The sequence below is a fragment of the Cervus canadensis genome, chromosome X, assembly GCF_019320065.1.
Source record: "Cervus canadensis isolate Bull #8, Minnesota chromosome X, ASM1932006v1, whole genome shotgun sequence".
NCBI classification, from domain to species: Eukaryota; Metazoa; Chordata; class Mammalia; order Artiodactyla; family Cervidae; genus Cervus; species Cervus canadensis.
Genome location: NC_057419.1, coordinates 49,970,824 through 49,994,494, shown reverse-complemented (window position 1 = coordinate 49,994,494; position 23,671 = coordinate 49,970,824). Strand labels below are relative to the sequence as shown.

At 42.4% G+C, this 23,671-nt stretch overlaps 1 protein-coding gene across 1 annotated transcript in view; it reads left to right on the top strand.

Moving 5' to 3' along the window:
* The first annotated feature begins 4,789 nt into the window (after positions 1–4,789).
* ZNF41 (zinc finger protein 41) overlaps positions 4,790–23,671 on the top strand; it is a 41,958-nt gene continuing 23,076 nt past the window's right edge. Inside the window, 2 exon segments of the mRNA XM_043459161.1 lie at positions 4,790–4,936; positions 18,019–18,253. Of these exon segments, the coding sequence (XP_043315096.1) occupies positions 18,182–18,253 (72 nt within the window). The 5' untranslated portion in view covers positions 4,790–4,936; positions 18,019–18,181.

Below are 23,671 nucleotides of genomic sequence, written 5' to 3'. Positions count from 1 at the left end.
CCCCTGCCCCTGCAGCAGTCCACTGCTGAGCCATACCTCCACAGGAGATGCTCAAACACAGTTCTGTATCAGTCTCTGTGGGGTCTCTGGGTCCTGGTGCAGACAAGGTTTGTTTGTGCCCTCTGAGCGTCTCTGGCAGGAATGGGGTTTGATTCTAAATGTGAATTCACCCCTCCTACCATCTTGCTGGGGGGGTCTCTTTTGCCCTTGGATGTGAGGTATCTCCTCAAAGTCATAATAAAAAGCATTAACTCTTTCCAAAGTATAATATTGATATAATACAATTCCAATCAGAATTACAACAGTTTTGTTTTGTGGAGGGTTTTTTTTTTTTAATTTGAGGAGGGGTAGTATTCATTTTTAAACTTTATAAAATGATTTTAAACTTCAAAGTTTCTAGAAAAAGTAAATCTGTGAGAAAAAAAATCTTTTGAAATCATATAGATTACAGAGACATGATAGAGTTCAGATTAAGCTAAATATTTGTGACCTTATATGACAGAAATGACATTTAATTCAGGGGCTTTTGGGTAATATGTTCCATAAATGGTGCCAGTTGATAATGTTGAATTTTACCTGAGCCCCGTGATCCTGGTAAATAGTGAAGGTTAAGAAATTCCCTTACTCTTTTGTGCTCTTTTGTGTCACTCTTTGCTTACAGCAAAGATCCCCCCTTCCCTGTGTGACTTTGGACTCACGGACACCACCTGTTTGTTGATAACATGGCCAGACACAGACCCTCCGAATTCTCATTCTTTTCCCCCATAAACATTGATTAACCACAACAAAATGCTTATTAGCCAAACTTTAGCCAAGCTTCTCTCTTTCCTACAGGTTCCTGAACCCTGCTTGCCCTCAAGCCTGAGGAAGCTCAAAAAAATGTGGAACATGCCCTTTCCTCAGCATCTCCTGAGAACTGGCTGACCACAGTGGACACTCTCCTGTCAGATCCCATTGGTCATTTCCCTGATTGTGCAGATTCTCTTCCACAGAGTCTGCTTATCTTGGCTTGCCTCTTCCTTATCCTATCTATAAAAGAAAAGCCTTTTTCTGTTTGGTTTTGAGATGCTTGCAGATTTCTGAGATGGGGATTCTCTCCCTATTTGCAATAGCTTTTCTTTCTAGTCTCTCCCTATCCAAGTCTGGATTTATCTCTATTTGATGCAGCAACAATGAAGCTTGATCTTAATCTCATACCATACATCAGAGTCAATTTCAACTAGATTAAAGGTATAAGTAGAAAATTTTAAAACAAAAATGAAATAAATGTTAAGACTATCTTTTTAGGAGTACTTGGAATGGAGAAGGGGTCCATGCAAGGCAGGAAACACAGAAGCCAGAAAAGAAAGCTTTTTTTAAAAAAATTTTATTTTTGGCTGCACTGGGTCTTTGTTGCTGTAGTTGTGGTGTTGCTTTCTGTAGTTGTGGTGAGTGGGGGCCACTCTTGTTGCAGTATGTGGGCTTCTCATTGCAGTGGCTTCTCTTCTTGTGAGGCATGGGCTCTAGGTGTATGGGCTTAGTAGTTGTGGTGCATGAGCTTAGTTGCTCCACAGCATGTGGAATCTTCCTGAACCAGGGATCAAACCCATGTCCCCTGCAGGCAGATTCTTAACCACTGGACCACCAGGGAAGTCCAAGAAAGCTTATTTTTGATGAAAGAATACATTTTTCTAATTACAGATAAAAGGACACCTACAAAATGCAAAGGACAGAATGAGTTAGGGGTAAATATTGCAATGCAAAAAATATCTCTAGTTTACAAAGAGCTCTTACAAATTGATAAGAAAAAGACAAATCATTGCAAAGAAAACTTAACAAAGGATATGAAGATTTGTCAAAGAGAAAATCTAAATTGTCAACAAACAGAAAAAGAGCCTCAGTTTCACAAGTGGTCAGGGTGTTGTAGCCACGCGTTCCTGGAAACAAACTCACTCCGAAGGACAATGGAGATAGTGGAGTGCAGTTTATTACACAGGCGGGCCCAAGGCAGAGTCTCCTCTTAGCCAAAGACCCCAACCAGTTTTTGTGAAAACCTTATATACCCTAAGTGTACTTGCTCAAACCTACCTCCCCAAATTCCTTGAAACTAGTCTGGACAAGCTAAAAGAGAGATACGATCAAAGTTAACCCATGATTCACGTGTCACAAGATTAGATAAACAGTGGATATTTATCAATAGGCCTGTGGTCATATCCCGATAAACATATTGGAATTTGCCACTTTGTTCTGTTACAGAGATAATTAGCATATTCTTTTAGGCAATGGAGAGTCCTTATACAAGTCCTGAGACTCTTTTATCTGGGGGCGTCTGGTTTTCCATTGGAATGTCATTTCTATAGACACCGGGCACAAAGTTCAGAGTCCATTGGGAGGGTGACCATGCATGTAGCCTAATGTTCACAGCCTGGCCTAAGATGGAGTCCAGCTCTGTCTGTTTCCTCCTTCAAGGGTAGTGCAAGTTAAAGCAATTAAATTACCCCTCAGATTGGCATAAATTAGAGCATCAACGTTCAGTGCTAAAGATTTGCCTTGGTGGATTCATACTGTGCTGGTGGGAGTAGGAAATGTTAAAATATTTGGGGGACGTGATTTGGCTGTATCTATTCAACAACACAATACCCTTGGATTTAATAGTAAAATTTCAAAATATAGGAAGCAAAAATTGACTGGTGCAATGAAAATCTGACTTACCAGTACCGTGGGAGATCTCGCTCACTAACTCAGAGAGCAAGCAGAAGAAAATCATCAGGAAGAACATACACATTTTAAATAGCTCAGGGGTTTCCCTAGTGGCCCTAGTGGTAAAGAATCTGCCTGCCAATGCAGGAGATACAGAGATGCCAGTTCGATCCCTGTGTCAAGAAAATCCCCTGGAGAAGGAAATGGCTACCCATTCCAGTATCCTTGCCTGGAGAATTCCATGAACAGAGGAGCCTGGCAGGCCACACAGTCCATGAGGTCGTATAGAGTTGGACACGACTGAGCAACTAACACTATGTCGACTAAAAGAATAGTCACAACCTGAAAGTAGAGGATTATTTTATTTGGTGGAAATGTTTAGGACTCTGAGCCAGGGAGACTGCATCTCAGTAGCTCTGAGAAAACTGCTCCAAGGAGTCAGGAAGGGAAGTCAGGCTACATGCAAGTTTGCAACAAAGGGAGCAGGTAGTCTGAACACCACATATCAGGTATCAAGTTAAGGAATTTAGCCTTCTATGTGTGGAAAGATGCAAGCCTGTGGGCTCACTGAATTCATTTCTTTCATATGCACCTCAGCTATTTGGGGCCAATCCTGTTTCCTTGTTCACCTTGCTTCTTGTATTCCTCCAGCTCCTCAGCAATCACTATGGGGTGGGGGGGTGGCAACGCCTGCTGGATCGCAGTTTTGGGAGCGATCATTCACATTTGGAGGCCAGAAATAACTGATGGCTGTGACATTGTTGTAGCCTCCCGTTCCTGGAAACAAACTCACTCCGAAGGACAATGCAGATAGTGGAGTGCAATTTATTACACCGGCGGGCCCAAGGCAGAGTCTCCTCTTAGCCAAGGACCCTGACCAGTTTTTGTGGAAACCTTATATACCCTAAGTGTACGTGCTCAAACCCACCTCCTCAAATTCTCTGAAACTAGTCTGAACAAATAAAAAGAAAAATACAAAGTTAACCAGTGATTCGTATGCCTTAAGCCTAGGTAGTTAACAGTGGACAATTACCAATAGGCCTGTGGTCATACCCCAGTAAGCTTATGCTTATAGAATTTATGATTCTATTTGGTTACACAAATAATTAGGGTATTCTTTTAGGCGACAGAAAGTCTAGGTACAAGCCCTGGGGCTCTTCCATCCCAAGGGTCTGGTTTTCCAGTTGGTATGTCGTTTCCATCGATACTGGGCATATAGCTCAATGTCCACAGTCTGGCCCAAGATGGAGTCCTGCTTTCAAGATGGAGCCTGTTCTGTCTCTTTCCTCCTTCAACATTTCTTGTTTATTAATATGGCAGGAGATATTTTCATTTCACAACTAACACACACACTAACAAGCTCAAACCAATAAATACATATGCTAAACCCAACAGCTGGAAAATACAGTCTTTTCAATCAAGAAATGAAACATTGTCGAAAACTGGGCCCCATACTTGAGGCTTAAGGCAAGTTTGAGTCTTGGAGAAGTTTTGCAAGTTTGACACTGGATTTCTAAATAATCCTTGGGTCAAAAGGGGGAAACGGTTACAAATTAGCACTTGAAACTGAATACTAATGAAAATGAATCAAATAAAAGCTTGGAACTTGGGGCTTTCCTGGTGGTCTAGTGGTTAATAATCTACCTGCCACTGCAGCGGAAACCTGCTCCAAGATCCTACATGCTGAGGAGCAACTAAGCCCCTGTGCCCCAACTATTGAGCCAAAGCTCCGCGACTATTGAAGCCTGGTGCCTAGAGCCTGGGCTCCCAGAGAAGCCACCGCAATAAGCCCACTCGCCACAACTAGAGAAAACCCGCAGCAGCAAGAAAGAAAACCAGAACAGTCTAATATTAAATAAATAAATCTTAAAAAACAAACTAAAAACCTTGAAACCTTGGATATTTAGAAGACAGCTGTAGCCTTCATGTTTATATAAGGAAACAGGGAAGCCTGAGTACTCGAGTTTTGTTTTTCTTGTTTTAATGGATGAAATGTCCCATTACTTATGTCACAAGCCCCCCCCTCCCCCCCCCCCCGCATCCCCCACTGCTCCGTGCACAGATACTTGGTTTCTGGCGCTCAACCACCTCAGCTCCCCGCGCCCACAGTGGTTAAACTCTCGCTGCGGGCGACTTCCGCTTCCTGGCCTAAATTTGACACGTACTATTCCCCCCCCCCCGTAGCAAATACCCAGGGTCGGTGACAGCCGGAGCCGGGCGTTGCCCCCAGCCGACTGGTGGACAGAGGCGCCGTCAGGTGGGCACGCAGCGGCGCCCGGGGCTCTGCCGCCGCGAGCAGCCTGCACGGATCGGGGCCTTTTCCGCACCTGGAGAAGTGGAGCGGGGGTGGGGGCTGGGGAGGGGGCGCCAGTGTCTGGCCGGTGGCTTGGAGGTGTCTTTCTAGCTAGGACTGGGGAGGGGGCAGGGGGAGTTACTACGTGTGAAAATGCCTTGGCCCCTTGGGATACGGCCGGAGGGCGGGGCCCCAGGACGCAGAGATGGGAAGACCCCAGGCCTACGCTTGGGGTAACAGTGGAGGATGCGGCGCGGGAGGGAAGAGTCTGGGAGCCGCAGCCCGACCTGCTGGGCCGGATCGGCTCCCAGGAAACCCCGCAGAGGCAGGTCCGGCGAGGGACCGCTGGTTCCGCAGCTGCAGAGATGCCCACCCTCCCAAGATGGCGACTCCCAGAGAGACACTCCCAAGAGGACAGCCATGTTAGTGGTCTGACAAAGTCACTAAAGAAAATTGGAAAGCCCGCCTCTCCTCCGACACACACAGACACGCGCACGCACTGACACCTCGTGAGTGCACCCGGTGTAATTGGGGTGGACGGCCGCTTCGGCGCCGACACTGAGCATGTGCAGTGTGAAGTCCAGAAACATCAGCGTCCCGCAGAGGCAGTTTCAACACTTTGGGCTCTGGGACTGAGTTTAATTGAGACGGCGATTTAGCACCAGTAAAGCATTGATATAATTATGGGGGCGTTAGGACATGGCTTCTTTGCTCAGTGGTGGTACTCTGTGGGGTGAGTAATGGGGCTTCTCTGGAGTCTGTGAGGTGGTGCATAGAGCTACACAGGGGTTTGTGGGTGAATGATGGGAGGCAGTAGGGAAAGTAATAAGCAGTCTGTGTGCTGAATTTTGGGGAATCTGTGGGGTCAGTGATATAGAATCTATAGGATGAGCAGGGGGCATTGATGAGGTGAGCGATGAGGAGTCTGTAGGGTGAGTGAGGAGCCTCCTTGGAGGCCACTAATGGGGTAAGTGACTGGGTCTGTGGGATAAGCAGTGGAAGTCTGGAGTGAGTTATCAGGGGTAAGTGGAGTGAGGAAAGGGGACTGTGCTGTGAGTGATCTGGTGTCAAGAGATGTGATTTGAGCTCTGTGAGGTTAGTGCTTGGAGGTCCTGTGCAGCGAATCATTGGCGTTCTGTGAGGCGTCATGGGAATTACTGAGGGGTTCAGTGATGTGAGTGATGACGGTCTTTCGAGAGTAATGGGTGGTCGGTAGAGTGAGTGGTGGAGAGCCTGTGAGATGAGGATTGGAGAATGAGTGAGTGATAGAGAGTTTTTGAGGTAAGTGATGAGGGCCGTGGGATGAGTGTTGCAGGGTCTATAAGGTATATGATTGGGTTTATTGGGTGGATGGTCAAGGTTTCTGTGGTGTGAGTGATGGAGCTCTGTGGGATGAATGATACATTTATTTGGGACTGTTGTTAGTGATAGAGGGGCCTATGGACCCCACGCTGCTTCATGGGTTCAGTGATCGGTGGTTTTAGAATTGAGATGTGATTGTCTCAAAAACCTACTTTTGACCTTCTTGGTCCTCCTGTATCTTTGTTTTCTGTGTCATTAGTTTCTGCCCTTGATTTCATTGTTTCTTGATTTTTTCTATTCCTATTTTTTTAATTCCTAAATTGAATGCTTATCTCAATTAATATCCCATAATTTTCTTTTATAGTATAGGCATTAAGTTCATGAATTTTTCTCTAAGAACACTTTCGTTTCATGTCACAAGTTTTTATATGTAACACTTCCACCATAGTTTATTAATAATGTTTTCTAATTTCTGTTGTGGTTTTCTCTCTGATCACTTAGTTATTTAGGTATGAGATTTTGATTTCCCCCAAAGTTGAAATTTTTGTTATTGATTTCTAAATTATAGTCAGACACTGTCATCTGAGTGATCATTAGTTGCAGGAATGGATGTTCCTTAAAGTGGATGGTATGTATTGAAATTTCAGTTAAATGATTTTCCAAAACTTTTGTAAAATTACATCTCCCACTAGCAGCATATAAAAGGGCTCACTCCAAAATCATCTCCCACACTGATTGTTGCTGCTTTTTAAATTTCTGCTCTGAGGGCCAAACAGAACAGTATGTAGCTTACTTTGATGTGCATCTTCCTGACAACTGGTGACTGAACATCTCATATTTATTGGCTATTGAAATGTATTTAAAAAATTTTTATATCCTTTGCTCTTTTTATCCTTTATGTAGTTTGTCTTTCTCACTAATTTGTGAATATTAACCTTCTGTCATTTATTGTAATTTTCCCCTTTATCTCTCTTTATATCCTGATTTTTGAAATGTGTCTCCATATATAATTAGAAAAATGGTCATCTGATTAGATAATTTTTCTTTACAAGTTCTAAATATCATGTCTTGCCTAGTGAGTTCTCCCTGATTTGGTGCTTAAGTAAATATATGACTTAAATTTAAATTTCCATTGCTTTAGGGTTAAATTTTAATCCAACTGGAAAATTCTGGTGTGTGGTATGAGATGAGATTAAAGTTTGTATTTTCCACTTGGTTAGAAAATTTGACAGCACCAATCATTAAATGAATACCCTTTTCAAACTCAGTTAAATGCCACTTTTGTCCCATAAATTCCTAGATGTATATTGTTCTATTTCTGAACTCAATTTTTTCTTCTATATATGTGTCTACTCCCTTTCAAAAAAACTGTTGTGACTTTAGGAATACTTTTAATATTTAATAGTGCTAATCCCCTCACTCTTCCTTTCTTTGGTTGTTCTCTTTAATATTTTTTAGCACTTATTCTTTCATATGAATGTTAAAAACCATTTTATTTTGCTTCAAAAGCAACCATTAAAACTATATTTTATAGTTTTCTTCTTATAGATTCAGGATTTTTTTTAAAAGTTCATTCTTAGATATTTTACACTTGATTTCATCACAATAAATAGCACATTTCTCTATTTCCATAGGGGGGAAATATTGATTTAATTTTTTTTCTTTTTGTATGTTATTTCTTATCCAATCCAGTTGTCACATTCTCATGTGAATTATAGTTGCCTTTTATGGTCTCTTAGTTTTTCTAGATATAATATCATGTCACATTCAATTAACAATGATACTCTCTCTCCTCCTTTCAAATATTTTTTTCTGATTACTTCATCTTCTATTGCATTAGCTAGAGCTTTCAGAACAATGTTGAATGATAGAGAGAACCTCTATCTTGTTGCTAATTTGGAAGTGAAGGATATTCATTCATTCATTCAACAAATGTTTGTTGAATACCTTCCGCTTTCCAGATACTGGATTTGAAATCCTGCATGGCCACTTACTAACTACATGATCTTTTCTTTTTCTAACAGCTTTATTGATATAATTCACCTTCCACAAACTTCAACATTTAAAGCTTACAATTCAATGGTTGTTAGTATGTTCAAGTTGTGCAAATCACCCTCATAATCCAATTTTAGAACATTTCATCACCCCCAGAAGGAAACATTGTACTGGTTCCACATTCCCACCCCATACCTCCAGCTGCAAGCAGCCACTGATTTACTTTCTGTCTCTATAAATTTGCCTATTCTAGACCTTTCATATATATGGAATCAAAATATATGCTCTTCAGTGACTATCTTTTTTCACTTAGAATGTTTTCAAGATTCATCCATGCTATACCATGTATCAGTATTTCATTCTTTATTACTGAATAATATTTCTTTGTGTGGATATACCTCATTTTGTTTATCCGTTCATCAATTGATAGATATTTGGGTTGTTTTCGCTTTTTGGCTACCTTGAATAATGCTGCCATGAACATTTGTGTACAAGTTTTTGTGTGGATGTATATTTTCATTTCGCTCAGAAGTAGAATTGCTGGGTCATACAGTACCTTTAAAGAACTGCCAAACTGTTTTTCAAAATAGTCGCACCATTTTACATGCTACCAGCAATATATGAAGGTTCCAATGTGCCATTCTTAACACTTGTTATTGTCTGTTTTTTTTTTTAATTCTAGCCATCTTAATGATTGTGAAGTGGTGTCTCGTTGTGGTTTTGATTTCTATTTCCCTAATGAATGTTGAGACTCTCTTGATGTGTGCAATGGACTGCATGTTTATGTGCCCCCTCCCACCCAAATTCACACCTTGAAATCCTAAATCCCAGTGTGATGGTATTAAGAGGCAAGGCCTTTGGGAGGTGATTATATCATGAGGGTCAAGCCCTCATGAATGGGATTAGTGTCTTTATAAAAGAAACCTCATAGAGCTCCTTTCCACCTTTTGCCATGTGAGGACACAAGAAGATGGCTGTCTATGAATCAGGAAGCAGGTTCTCACCAGACACCAAATCTGCTAACATTTGAGCTTGGATTTCCCAGCCTCCAGAATTGTAAGAAATAAATATTTGTTGTTTAAGCCAACATTCTCTAAGTAAAGTGATGGGGAGTGGGATTGCTGGATCATATGGTAGTTCTATTAGATAAACACCAATACAGTATACTAATGCATATATATGGAATTTAGAAAGATGGTAACGATAACCCTATATGCAAGACAGAAAAAGAGACACAGATGTATAGAACAGACTTTTGGACTCTATTGGAGAAGGCAAGGGTGGGATGATCTAAGAGAACAGCATCAAAATATGTATATTGTCAAGTGTGAAACAGATCGCCAGTCCAGGTTGGATGCATGAGACAAGTGCTCAGGGCTGGTGCTCTGGGATGACCCAGAGGGATGGGATGGGGAGGGAGGTGGGGGGGGGTTCAGGATGGGGACCACATGTAAATCCATGGCTGATTCCTGTCAATGTATGGCAAAAACCACTACAATATTGTAAAGTAATTAGTCTCCAACTAATAAAAATAAATGAAAAAAATAGTCATTCTGACAGGTGTGTGGTGATATCTCATTGTGGTTTTGATTTGAATTTCCCTGATGATTAATGATGTTGAGCATCTTTTCATGTGCCTATTGACTATCTTCATTTCTTCTTTGGAAAAATGTCTATTTAGTTCTTCTGCCCATTTTGTGTGTATGTTTTTAATTGGAAGATAATTGCTTAACAGTGTTGTGTTGGTTTCTGCTCTACAACAATGTGAATTAGCCATAATTATACATATACATTATCCCTTCCCTCTTGCACCTTCCCCACCTGATCCCACCCCTCTAGATCTTCACAGAGCACCAGGCTGGGCTCTTTGTGTTATAAAACAGCTTCTCACTAGCTATCTATTTTACACATGGTAATGTATATATGTCAGTGCTACTTTCTCAATTTGTCCTATCCTCTCCTCCCCGCACTGTGTCCACAAGTCTGTTCTCCATATCTGCGTTTCCATTCAATAAGATATTTTAAGAGAGAGAGAGAGGCCACATTTACCTAACTTTTGTCACAGTATATTGTTATAGTTGTTCTATTTTATTATTAGTTGTTGTTAATCTCTTATTGTACCCAAATCATAAATTAACTTTGTCATAGGTATGCATGTGTATAAGAGATACAGCATATATAGGGTTTGGTACTAAACACAGTATCATTTCTGCCCATTTTTAAATTGGGTTGTTTTTTGATATTGAGTTGTATGAGCTGTTTATATATAATATGTTGGATATTTCTTATCAGTCATATCATTTGCAAATGTGTTCTCCCATTCAGTAGGTTGTCTTTTCATTTTGTCAATGGTTTCCTTTGCTTACAAAAGCTTTGAACAGTTTTTTAAACATTGACATTGAACATCATTTAAAAAATTTTTAATTGAAATATATTTTGAGATAACTGTGGATTCACATGCAGTTGTAAAAAAATAATGCAAAGTGATCCCTTGTGCACTTTGCTCAGTTTCCTCCAGTTATGACATTTTACAAAATTAAAGTATAATATACCAACCAGAATTTTGACCCTGATACAATTCAACCATCTTCGTCAGATTTCCTCAGTCTTACTCATACATGTATGTGTATATGTGTGTACTAAGTTTCATACAATTTTATCACCTGTGAAACTTTGTGTATCCATCACCATAGTCCAATATCACAGTGATCCCTAGCATTGCCCTTTTATAAACACACTGTTCACTTCTTGTCTCTACTAACCCTTGGAAACCACTAATCTGTTCTCCTTGTCTAAAATTGTGTCACTTCAAAATTGTTGTATTGATCAAATCATACAGTATATAAACTTTTGACATTTTTTAAGCAGTGTAGGAGAGATCCAGTTATTCTGCATCCTCACCAGCATTTTGCATTGTAAGTATTTATTTTAGCTATTCTGATATATGTGTAGTGATATCTCATTGGAGTTTTCATTTGCATTTCCCTGGTAGATAATATGGGAACTATTTTCATATGCTTATTTGCCACCTATGTATCCTCTTTGGTGAAATGTCTGTTAGTATTTTTGTTGTTGTTGTTATTTTTTTGTTGTTGTTATTTTTTTTTTGTTAGTATTTTCTAATTGAATTGTTTGGATGGTTTTACTGTTGAGTTTTGAGAGTGTTTTATATGTTCTACATACCAGTCTTTTGTCAGATATGTTATCTTCATGTATTGTTCACAGTCAGTAGCTTGTCTTTTCATTCTCTTCATCTTTTCCATCCTCTGGTCTTTTTCAGAGCAAAGGTTTTTAAATTTTTGACAAGACCCAGTTTATCAGTGTTTCCTTTTATAGATTATGCTTTTGGTGTCCAATCTAAAAACTTTGCCGTTCTCTGATTCTCTGACACCAACTGAATGTCTAACAACTCAATTCAATTGTTTTTAATTTATTTATTTTAATTGGAGGCTAATTGCTTTACAGTATTGTAGTGGTTTTGCCATACATTGACATGAATCCACCATGGGTGTACGTGTGTTCCCCATCCTGAACCCCCGTCCCACCTCCCTCCCCATCCCATCCCTCTGGGTCGTCCCAGTGCACCAGCCCTGAGCACCTGTCTCATGCATCGAATCTGGACTGGTGATCTGTTTCACATATGATAATATACATGTTTCAGTGCTATTCTCTCAAATCATCCCACCCTCGCCTTCTCCCACAGAGTCCAAAAGATTGTTATATACATCTGTGTCTCTTTTGCTATCTCGCATATAGGGTTATCATTACCATCTTTCTGTTTTGACACTGCCTACCAGTATTCTTGCCGGGGAAATCCCATGGGCAGAGAAGCCTGGTGGGCTACAGTCCATGGGGTCTCAGAGTCAAACATGACTTAGCAACTAAACAACAACCATCTGGAGTTAGCATCAGAGCCCATAAATTAAAGGGCTCAATCCCACTGCCCCCACTTCAGATGCCAGTCACTGCAAGTCCCAGGCCACCCATACTTCTGATTTACTGGCTATAAATTGGGGGTTCCCAGGACCTCTCCCTCAGGTTTAGTAATTGCTAGAATAGCTCAGACATCAAGAAAACACTGTTTACCAGTTTATTATAAAGATACAACTCAAGAACAGCCAGATGGAAGGGATCCACAGGGAAACTTATGGGGGGAGAGGTACAGAGCTTCCATGCCCTCTCTGGACATGCCTTCCTCACAGAACATCTATATTCAACCTGGAAGGTTGCTCTAGATGTACAATTGTTCTAGCACCATTGAGTTGTTTTACATGTTTGTAAAAAAGAAATCAGTTAGTCATACTTAGGTGGGGCTATTTCTGGATCCTCTATTCTGTTCCATTGATATGTGTCTGTCCCTCTGCCCAAATCAGTTTTGATTAATATATCCATGTAGTAAACTTTTAATATTTATTAGGATGATTCTCCCACTTTATTCTTCTTCGTTAAGACTGGTTTAGCTCTGGGTCCACTGGACTCTGAAGTCTATTGCAGAGGGTGTGGGTTCAATTCCTGGTTGGGGAACTAAGATCCTGCTTGCCACATGGCATGGTCAGAAAAAAAAAAAAGACTGGTTTAGCTATTCTAGGGGGTCGTGTCTTTCCATATAAATTTTAGAATGTGCTTTTCTGTGGATGTTGAACATATTCTCATGTGCTTATTTGCCCTCCACACATTCTCTTTGGTGAAATGTCTCTTCATGTCTTTTGCCCATTTAGTTCTTTATATGTTATAAATATTAGTCTTTTGTCAAATAAGGGATTTGTAAACATTTTCTGTCAGTATGCAGCTTGTCATTTCATCCACTTAAGAGTATCTTTTGCAGAGCTACAATTTTTAATTTTGATAAACATCTATTTTTTTCTTTTTAAAAAATCATGTTTTTGGTCTCATACCTAAGAACTCTTCACTAAGCCCTAAGTTCTGACAATTCTCTCTTCTGTTTTCTTCCAATAGTTTTACATTTTACACATAAATCTATGATCCATTTGGGGTTAATTTTTATACATTCTCGTGCTCAATTGCTTCAGTCATATCCGACCAACTCTTTGCAACCCTATGGACTGTAGCCCACCAGGCTCCTCTGTCCATGGGATTCTCCAGGCAAGAATACTGGAGTGGGTTGCCATGCCATCCTTCAAGGGATCTTTCCTGCCCAGGGATCGAACCAGCGTCTCCTGCATTGCAGGCAGATTCTTCACTGCTAAGCCACTATGGAAACCCCAGTGTAACAATTAGAATGAGATTAATTTGGGTTTTTTGTTTGTTTGTTTTATTTTTGTCTTGTTGTTGTTTGGTTTTTTGCTTGAGAATATCCAATTACTGTAGCACCATTTGATGAAAAGATACTGAATTGTTTTTGTACCTTTGTAAAAAAAAATTTACATGACTGTATTTGTAGGAGGCAATATCTGTGTCCTCTATTCTGTTCCATGTGCTTCGCTGGAGCGGCTGTGAGGAGATACCCCATGCCCAAGGTCAGAGAAACCTCAGCAAGATGGTAGGCGCTAAAGCAGCGGGAAAATGGCTGTCTGAGAAGGCCTTACAAATAGCTGTGAAAAGAAGTGAAAAGCAAAGGAGAAAAGGAAAGATATACCCATTTGAATGCAGAGTTCCAAGAAACAGCAAAGAGAGATAAGAAAGCCTTCCTCAGTGATCAGTGCAAAGAAATAGAGGAAAACAATAGAATGGAAAAGACTAGAGATCTCTTCAAGAAAATTTGAGATACCAAGGGAACATTTCATGCAAAAATGGGCACAATAAAAGACAGAAATGGTATGGACCTAACAGAAGCAGAAGAAATTAAAAAGACGTGGCAAGAATACACAGAACTATACAGAAAAGATCTTCACGACCCAGATGATCACCATGGTGTGATCACTCACCTAGAGCCAGACATCCTGGAATGCAAAGTCAAGTGGGCCTTAGGAAGCATCACTATGAACAAAGCTAGTGGAGGTGATGGAATTCCAGTTGAGCTATTTCAACTCCTAAAAGATGATGCTGTGAAAGTGCTGCACTCAATATGCCAGCAAATCTGGAAAATTCAGCAGTGGCCACAGGACTGGAAAAGGTCAGTTTTCATTCCAATCCCAAAGAGAGGCAATGCCAAAGAATCCTCAAACTACTGCACAATTACATTCATCTCACACGTTAGCAAAGTAATACTCAAAATCCTCCAATTCAGGCTTCAACAGTACGTGAACCGAGAACTTCCAGATGTTTGAGCTGGATTTAGAAAAGGCAGAGAACCAGAGATCAAACTCCCAACATCCATTCGATCATTGAAAAAGCAAGAGAGTTCCAGAAAAACATCTGCTTCTGCTTCATTGACTATGCCAAAGCCTTTGACTGTGTGGATCACCATGAACTGTGGAAAATTCTTAAAGAGATGGGAATACCAGACCACCTGACCTGCCTCCTGAGAAATCTGTATGCAGGTCAGGAAGCAACAGTTATAACTGGACATGGAACAACAGACTGGTTCCAAATAGGGAAAGGAGCACGTCAAGGCTGTATATTGTCACCCTGCTTATTTAACTTAAATGCGGAGTAAATCTTGCAAAATGGTGGGCTGGATGAAGCCCAAGCTGGAATCAAGATTGCCAGGAGAAATATCAATAACCTCAGATATGCAAATGATACCACCCTTATGGCAGAAAGCGAAGAAGAACTAAAGAGCCTCTGGATGAAAGTGAAAGAGGAGAGTGAAAAAGTTGGCTTAAAACTCAACATTCAGAAAACTAAGATCATGGCATCTGGCCCCATCACTTCATGGCAAATAGATAGGGAAACAGTGGAAACAGTGACAGACTTTATTTTTTTGGGCTCCAAAATCACTGCAGATGGTGACTGCAGCCATGAAATTAAAAGACGCTTGCTTCTTGTGATAGCTTATGGTGAACGATGTCCAATTCATGATCTCCGAAGAAGATTTAGCTTCAGGACCAGGGACCAGGCTTGATCACTTAAGAGCTTTTGTGTATCAGAGTTTTATTAAAATAAGAAAAGGGACAGAGATAGTTTCTGACATAGACATCAGAAGGGGGACGGAGAATGCCACCCCCTCGCAAGTGTTAGCAAGGGAGTTATATACTTTTAAATTAATTATTACAATAAATCAAAAGAATGTCTCAAGTCTGTGAAAATTTTACCAGACCCAGTCCCATAATTTACACTCTTAAGATATCAGGATTAGTCAGAAGGTTTTCAGGAAGGAGAAACTATCCTCAGTCAGGATACACTGCTGTTGTATAATCACTAGTACAGAGTTTAAACTGAGCTGTTTGTGGTGTAATCATCAGTTTCAGACTTAAAGAAAAAATGTTTTATGTGACTAAGACTAAGGAATGTAGAGAAAAAATGATGTTTGTCCTTTCCTCCTCCTTGAGAATTCCAGACCCCTGTCTCTGCTTCGAGAGCCCCAGGCCCCTTTCTCCTCCTTGGGGACCCTGGACTTCTTATCAATCTGTGTAGGAATTGACTCTCTCACTCGAAAGAAAAGTTATGACCAACCTAGACAGCATATTAAAAAGCAGAGACATTACTTTGCCAACAAAGGTCCATCTAGTCAAAGCTATGGTTTTTCCAGTAGTCATGTATGGATGTGAGAGTTTGCCTATAAAGTAAGCTGAGCAATGAAGAATTGATGCTTTTTGAACTGTAGTGTTGGAGAAGACTCGAGAGAGTCCCTTGGACTGCAAGGAGATCCAACCAGTCCATCCTAAAGGAAATCAGTCCTGAATATTCACTGGAAGGTCTGATGCTGAAGCTGAAACTCCAATACTTTGGCCACCTGATGGAAGAACTGACTCATTGGAAAAGACCCTGATGCTGGAACGTGAGGTAGCTCCTCTTGGCCTCCGCCCCTGGCCTTGGACGTGGGGTAGCTCCTCTCGGCTGCCGCTCCTGACCTTGGACATGGGGTAGCTCCTCTCAGCCATGCTTCTGTGCTGTCGCAGCCGCCGTGCTTCTGTGCCCCTTGCACTGCAAGGAGATCCAACCAGTCCATCCTAGAGGAGATAAGTTCTGGGTGTTCATTGGTAGGACTGATGTTGAAGCTGAAACTCCAATATTTTGGCCACCTGATGCAAAGAACTGACTCCTTGGAAAAGACCCTGATGCTGGGAAAGATTGAGGGCAGGAGGAGAAGGGGACGACAGAGGATGAGATGGTTGGATGGCATCACCAACTCAATGGACATGGGTTTGGGTGGACTCCGGGAGTTGGTGATGGACAGGGAGGCCTGGCGTGCTGCAGTCCATGGGGTCACAAAGAGTCGGACACGACTGAGTGACTGAACTGAACTGAACTGAAGATGAGATAATTTGGGGCCTATAGATTGCATTCATGTTGAATCAGTGAGTGATAATCTTGGGAAATCATTGAAGAAACATAATTAGATATATGTGGTAAGTAATTGGGACCTCTGTAGAAATTCTTGAGGTTTTATAAGAGTTGGAGATCTGAAGTCATTGATCAGTCCATGAGAGTTATTGATTGGGACACTGAGGTAGTAAAAGATTCATTTCAAGCCTGGGATTTCAGGTCTTTGGGTGTCAGTTTTAGGAGCCCTATAGGAGTGATTGATTGGGACCTGTGAACATTGGTAATTGCAGGACCTTTGATTTAGTATGTGATGGTCTATTTTTGAGGGGTTTATGGGCATCACTGACTCTATATATGGGCTGTAAGTTATGGAGTCCTACAGGAAGTCAGGTTGGACCCATTGAACAGATTAATAGTTGATTTTCTATTGAAGTTGTGTTGCCTGTGTTGGTGATTATTTGAAGAGCCTAAGGAAACCAGTTGATAGCACCATTTGGGACATAGTTTTTGTCAAGCAGTGTAGGTTACCAATTTAGGAGCCTGTGCAGACATGTTGATTTTCAGGGCCAGATGGGAATTGGGCGAGAGGGTACAAAGAGTTTATGTTTCCATCTTTGGCAAAAGAGAGTGCGCTCTATAAATTTCCCAGAATGTATACTGAATTATACAGAATATTGGTTTATGCATATGTGATATGGTCACCCTTCAGCCAGAGCACTTTAAAGGCAGCAAGAAACAGAAGTAATGTTTATTGTGATTCTTCCGCATATAGAATACCATATGGTCCAGTAGTTAAAGAAAATGTACTTTGGAGTTAGGCAGACCTGGGTTTGAATCCCTGTCCTTCCCCTAGTCCAAGTAATCTTGGGGTAACTTTTTTTTTAATATAGCTGCACCACGTGGCTCGTGGGATCTTAGTTCCCTGATCAGGGGCAAATTTCTTAATAGTTACAAACAGCTCTATCTGATGGTAAAGAGAATAATAGGAAAAGTAATACCTAGTTCATATGATGAGTTTGAAAATTAAATGAAGTACTAACAAAACATTCCTTGCACCTTATAATAATAGCAATATTTAATATCAATGGGATGTTTTCCCAGTGCCAAATAAGAGCAAGTGCTTTTGAAATATCATGTCGTTTAACTCTAATAGCCCTGTGAGATGGGTGTTTTCATCCTCAGTTTTAAAGTGAAAAAACTCAGACTAAAGTGACTTCCCTAGATTCTAGCTAGAATGCAGAAGAGCTGGAATTAAAACTCTCATTCATTTTGCATGAGTTTTGTCCGCATTCTACATAGGTGTTGGTTACTGAACTTTTCCACACTATCCAGTGTTAACTATTCTTTGGTGCCCCCAGGAAATGCTTGTGGGTTGAATGCTGAATGCTGAATGATTGACCACATGGACACTGCCTTTCCAGGTTTTTTGGAATCTCTGCGGAGTCCTTGGACCAGACCCCATAGTGAAGGCTGCCGGATCTTCCTTCCAGCCTCAGAAGCTCACATTGAGTCCACGGATCAGCCTGGCCTCAGGGTCCCAGGAAGAGCAGCATTGTGAGCAAGAGAGCCCAAGGGTTGAGGAAGATGCCAGCCAACCAGAGCTATCCCCAGTGGTCCCCAGACCTGGCTGCAGAGGGACAAGGCAGCATGTGTAAGGTGAGGAGGGAGAGGGCTTCAGGGGCAGGAGTTCATTCAGTAAGGAGATGGCTCTGACCTGTTGCTAGGGACTTAGGGCGGGGACAGGAGGGGCAAATTCCAGACTTGCTGCCCCTGAAATGAATCACCACCCCCCTGCTGAGGGTGAGCACCGTGTGGCTGGTGTCCTGCATCCAGATCCCTTCCTGTTTCAGTGGAAAATATGATGCAGCCAATGGAGGAAAGGTGGGATGGAAGGTCAGCTGCACAGCCTGGGGGAAGGGGAAGCAGCTCCCTGCAGAGTTGGGTAAGATCCAGCTAGAGGTGACCACCAGCCCCAGCCATGGAGACACTATCCCTGATGCCCAGCATAGACCCTCCACTACCCACTGGCTCTGTGCACACACTCAGCTGATCCTTGGGGATTTGCTGACTCCCCCTCTATCCTGATCTTGGGAGAAAAGTCCCTTTTTTTGGAGCTTAGAGGATGGCAGGGTAGTAGGGTGAGCACAGTCTCTAGGGCCCTTTTAGTTCTTCCTCCTCCTCTCAAAGATGAATAAAGTGGCCTGAGAAGGTACATGACTTGCCCAGGCCCCTGGGATTTTGTGTGACAGCAGTGGACTGGTACCAGTTCTCCTGACTGTGTCTTCTACCCTCACCACACTCCAGCCAAGACCAGCTTTCCCACTAAAAGTTCCCTGGAAATTGTGTAAACAAGGGAGCCAGACCCTGCCCCACAGCTCCCTCCTTCCAACTGTCCTGAGTCTACTGTCAACTCTGGGGACAGGCTGGTTATCACAGGGGCTCAGGATCATGTGGTCATTAGAATAACATTAAGCTTTTAAAACTTATTTTAATATTTATTATTTAATAATTTCATTATTTAGAATATGCAGGTAAGCAAATAGAAGAAAATAAAACATTACTTGTAATTTCAGCATTAGTCAAAGTTAACCATTGTTAACATTTAGCTATATTTCCTTACAGTTTTTTCCCTTTGTATGTACATGTATGTGGGTATGTGGATATACACATGTGGGGCTGAGAGTGTACATACATACCACACACATATACATGATATAGCTCATGTTTAAAAATGAAATTGTAGTATTTTGTTGTTTCCTTTTTAACTTAGCACTTCAGTATAATTTTCTAGACAGTAAATATTTTTCTTCACATGATACATAACATAGTAGCTTTTTATCCTTTAGATAAACTATTATTTAACCAGTCCACTGTGTGTGAACTTAGGGCATTCGAGGTTTTCTATTGTGATGAAAACTGCTATGGTGAAATTCTTACATTTAAATCTTTTTGCCCAAGTCACTGAAGTTATATTTTGAGCAAAAGGTATAGGGACATTGAATGATAAACAAACCGCTGGCTAACAGTAGGGCACTTCCACTCTGGAAAATTGTTCTTGTCTGGTTTCTGCTCCATCAGATCAGTCACAGACCCACAAGCTAGGGTCACAGCAATGTGGTCCTCCCCAGTCCTTCTGCACATGACCCCTTGCCCAGCCAGTGTGTGGGAATTTCTGGATGAATGATTCTGGTCTCTGCAAGGCACAAGACTCATGTCTTCCTTCCCAACCAAAGACTTATTTTTTAATTTAATTTATATTTTTAACACCAAAAACATTTTTGCATTGGGCTATAGCCAATTAACAATGTTGTGATAGTTTCAGGTGAGCAGTGAAGGGACTCAGCCATACATATACATGTATCCATTCTCTCCCAAACCACCCTCCCATCCAGGCTCCCACAAAACACTGAGCAGAGTTCCCTGTGCTATGTAGTAGGTTTTTGTTGCCAACCATAGACTTATGCCCCCTTTTCAAGAAGAGATGGAAATAACAAAGACCCTGGTGAATGTTATTTATTCACATATTTATTTGTTAAGTTCTTAGTTTTTTCATTAGATGTCAAGAAGCAGGAAATGGGCAGAGATACCACAGAACCAATAAAAATGTCCCCAGGGGTAAGGAACAGCCAGTTGGGCTAAGAAATAGTGACTGAAGCTGAAAAACAGGAAGAGGGGTCAGTAAAAGAAAGAGAGATAGGGAATAGCCACAGGGAACATCTAGAGGGACCATGGTGCACATACTCCAGACACAAGATAGCCAAGGGGCACAGGAGACAGGTGGGAGTGCAGTGGAACAAACAGAGGCAATGGAAAAACAAGAGCCAGAGGCCAGAGAGCAGCAAAGAGACCAAGAAACAGTAGTCTAAGCTGGAGAAGTGGTAATAGTGGGGAGCACGCAAGAGCCAGAAGGTATGAGAACAATCAGGAAGATTTCAAAATAGGAGGAGAGACCAGGAGATAGAGGAATCAGATAGCAAGCAGCCAGAGGGAACAGAGACCAGCCAGAGGGATGAGGAAACTGACTCAGCTAGATGGAAAAAACAAAAAGGTTTGATGTGTTGGGTAAGAGCCTGCCAGATAAGCCACTTCAAGAGATACCAGGGGTCAGATGGAAAATCTGAGGGGCTGGGGAAAGGCACAGGTACTGGGGGACAGGAAATGGGGAGAAATGGGAAAGACAAGCCTGGGAGTAGGCAGCAGCCAGAGGAAGCTGGTACCAGCTGCTGAAGCTGTAGAACAGGTTGGAGGAGCAGGAAAGTGACAGACCCATGGGACAGTTGGAGAGACAGAAAGGGGCCTCCAAAACTGAGGAGTAGCCAAGGGCACCAGGGGCAACAAGGAACAGTCCTGGAGGCTGGGGAACAGCAAAGTTGTGCTGGGTGTCCTCTAGAAGTTCTGGGGCCTAACCAGAGGACTAGGGAACAGCACAGTGGGCATCAAAAGTGTATCTGGTATTGGACAGTAGCCCGACTTACTAGTGAACAACTAGAGGGACTAGAGAAGAGCTGGAAGGCCTAGTATCCATTCCCAGAGCCAGAGGCCCCATTTAGTGGGCACTGGGGTTAACAGAGAGTTGCAGAAGCCAGGGAACATCCAGAGTTCTAGAGGGATAGGGCAACAGGGGCTTCCTGGGATGTGGGGCTTCAGTGCTAAAACAGGGAAAGTCCTGGGCATACTGGGGCAGTTGTTCACCTTGCCCAAGAAACAGTCAAAGGAACCGAAGGTCAGACATAATGCAAGTGATGGAGAAGATGAAAGTACAGTGGCACGGAGCACACAGAAGTAGTCTACAGTGAGGATCAAGAGCCTAGACTAGGAGCCGAGTAGACCAGTGCTCCACAGAGTGTGGTCCGTGGACTAGACACAGGAGCATCAGATGACAGCATATTAGAAATGCATTCCAGGAAAGCCCAAGGGACAGGAAAGAATTGAATCTAGAGAGAAGTCAGAAGACTCAAAGGGCAGTCAGTCTGTGTCAACTAGAAGGAATGAGAAAGCCTCATCAGGACCAGGGAGCAGCCAGGTGGACTGGGCACAACCAGAATGGTGCCACAGACTAAGGATCAGCTAGAGGGACAGCTGCCAAAGGGAACACAGGACAGTCAGGGGCACCAGGGATCAGTCAGAGGGAAGAAGAAGCAGGAGGCATGGAACAATGAAACAAGGGACCATCAGAGGAAATAATAAACAGAGGCATCAGGAAAGAGACCAGAGGACACTCAGAAATAACAAACATTTAGAGGGAACAGTAAACAGAGGGACCAAGGAAGAGTCAGAATGGGGACCATGCAGAGGAAACAAGAACCAGTAGAAGGAACAGGAGAAGTCAGGACAGGAATGGGCAGGGTAAGCAGGGAAAGACAGAGGGAGGAGTACACAGAGAACAATCTGATGAAAAAGGAAACAGCCAGAGGGAAAGACCAGAGCACCCCCAGCGAAATAGGAACATGCAGAGAAGTTGGGTATCTAGCCCTCAGTAAGGGCCGAGTGAACTACATTGCACACTTTTTCAGGCAGCCTAGTAAGTGCCCTGAGAACCCATCTGGTAGGCTGGGATAGGGTTTAGAAGGGCAGGATCATCTCACAGGAGGTGATGGAGAAGTGTGCTGGGGCAGGAGTGAGAGCAGCCCTGAAGCTGGAGGACTGAGCCCCAGCAGGCTGACTGCGGGGTGGGACAAAGCAGATGGCCAGGGACAAAATGGGCAGTGAGTGATGGATCCTGGCAGCATAGCGTGCCCCAGAGCTGAGAGTGCAGAGAGTTCTGGGACAGAGATGACCCTGAAGGGAGACATTGCTGTGTGGTTCACTGGCGAGCCATCAGGGGCTTAGCAGGGATCCTCACATAGGATGAGGAAGTCCTTATAGGGGTTCTGGTGGTGGCAGAGACACAGGCCATCCTCCATGGTGGAAATGGGCCAAAAAACCATACCTTTTCATATGTGGCTGGTGAGGCTAGAATCTGGATGGGTCTGTATTAGCAAGTTTGTATCTTAATTGCTAGCTCCAAAATCCCCTGTCCATCACCTCACATAACCATCCCCCCAGCCAGGGTAGAGTCCAGAGTGTCTTATTTTGGTGGGGAAAGGGATGGAAGTGGGGCATCTGTGCCTGGAAAGATCTTTGTACACTTTCCCTGTGTGAATCCAAGGGAGGGAGAGACAGGTGAAGATGGGCTTTTTGTCTGCCAGCTTGGGCTCAGAGTTGTTAAAATGTTTCACAATGTTTGAAAAAGAATACATATATGTATATATGATACACACATATATATGAATATACAAGTATATATATATATATTGTGAATATATATATATATGTTTGCTGTATACCTGAAACTAACACAATATTGTAAATTAACTATCATTCAATAAAAAAGTTTTTTAAAAAATGTTTAACAATGCCAAATGGTAGAATATTTTAATTTTTCCACACTAGTTGGCAAGTAGCCACTCCTCCCCCACATCTGAGGCTCCTCCCCTGTGTCACCTACACACCTCCCAGTCTGTCCTGGCTCAGGTCACAGGCAAGAGAACAAGGATCAGGAGGGTGGGCGGGCAGAATGAGAGCTTCCCTCCAGCCTGACCCTGGGACTTCCCCTGGGTAAGTGCCCTTGGGCAGTGAGGGACAGCAGGTCAGGTGTGTTGCTAGAGGCTCAGGTGGAGGTCCTTCTCTTGGCAACCTTCGAGGCTGTGCTCAGGAGAACTGGTGGGTGGAGAAGTGCTGGGCATGGCCCAGTGCTTATGGATCTGCCTCTGGAGCTGCTGGTGGTGGAGCAGGTACAGTGTGTTCTGTGCCTGCTCTGTGTCCCTGTGCGCTTACTAATAAGGGCCCCCAAAGAACAAAGGGTCCTTCAATGAATAAAGGCTCCTCATTTCCTCATAGCTGAATCACTGGATCTTGTCCTGATATTTAGTGCATTTTCTGTCTTGTTTAGGAAATCCTTGCCTACTCCAAGGCCTAAACAAATGTTCCCCTATGTTTTCTCCTGAGGTTTAAAGCACTGATCATTTTGAAACTCTTGAATTATTTTGCCTTTCACCCCAAATCACTGTTAACATTTTGCCACATTTGCTTTCT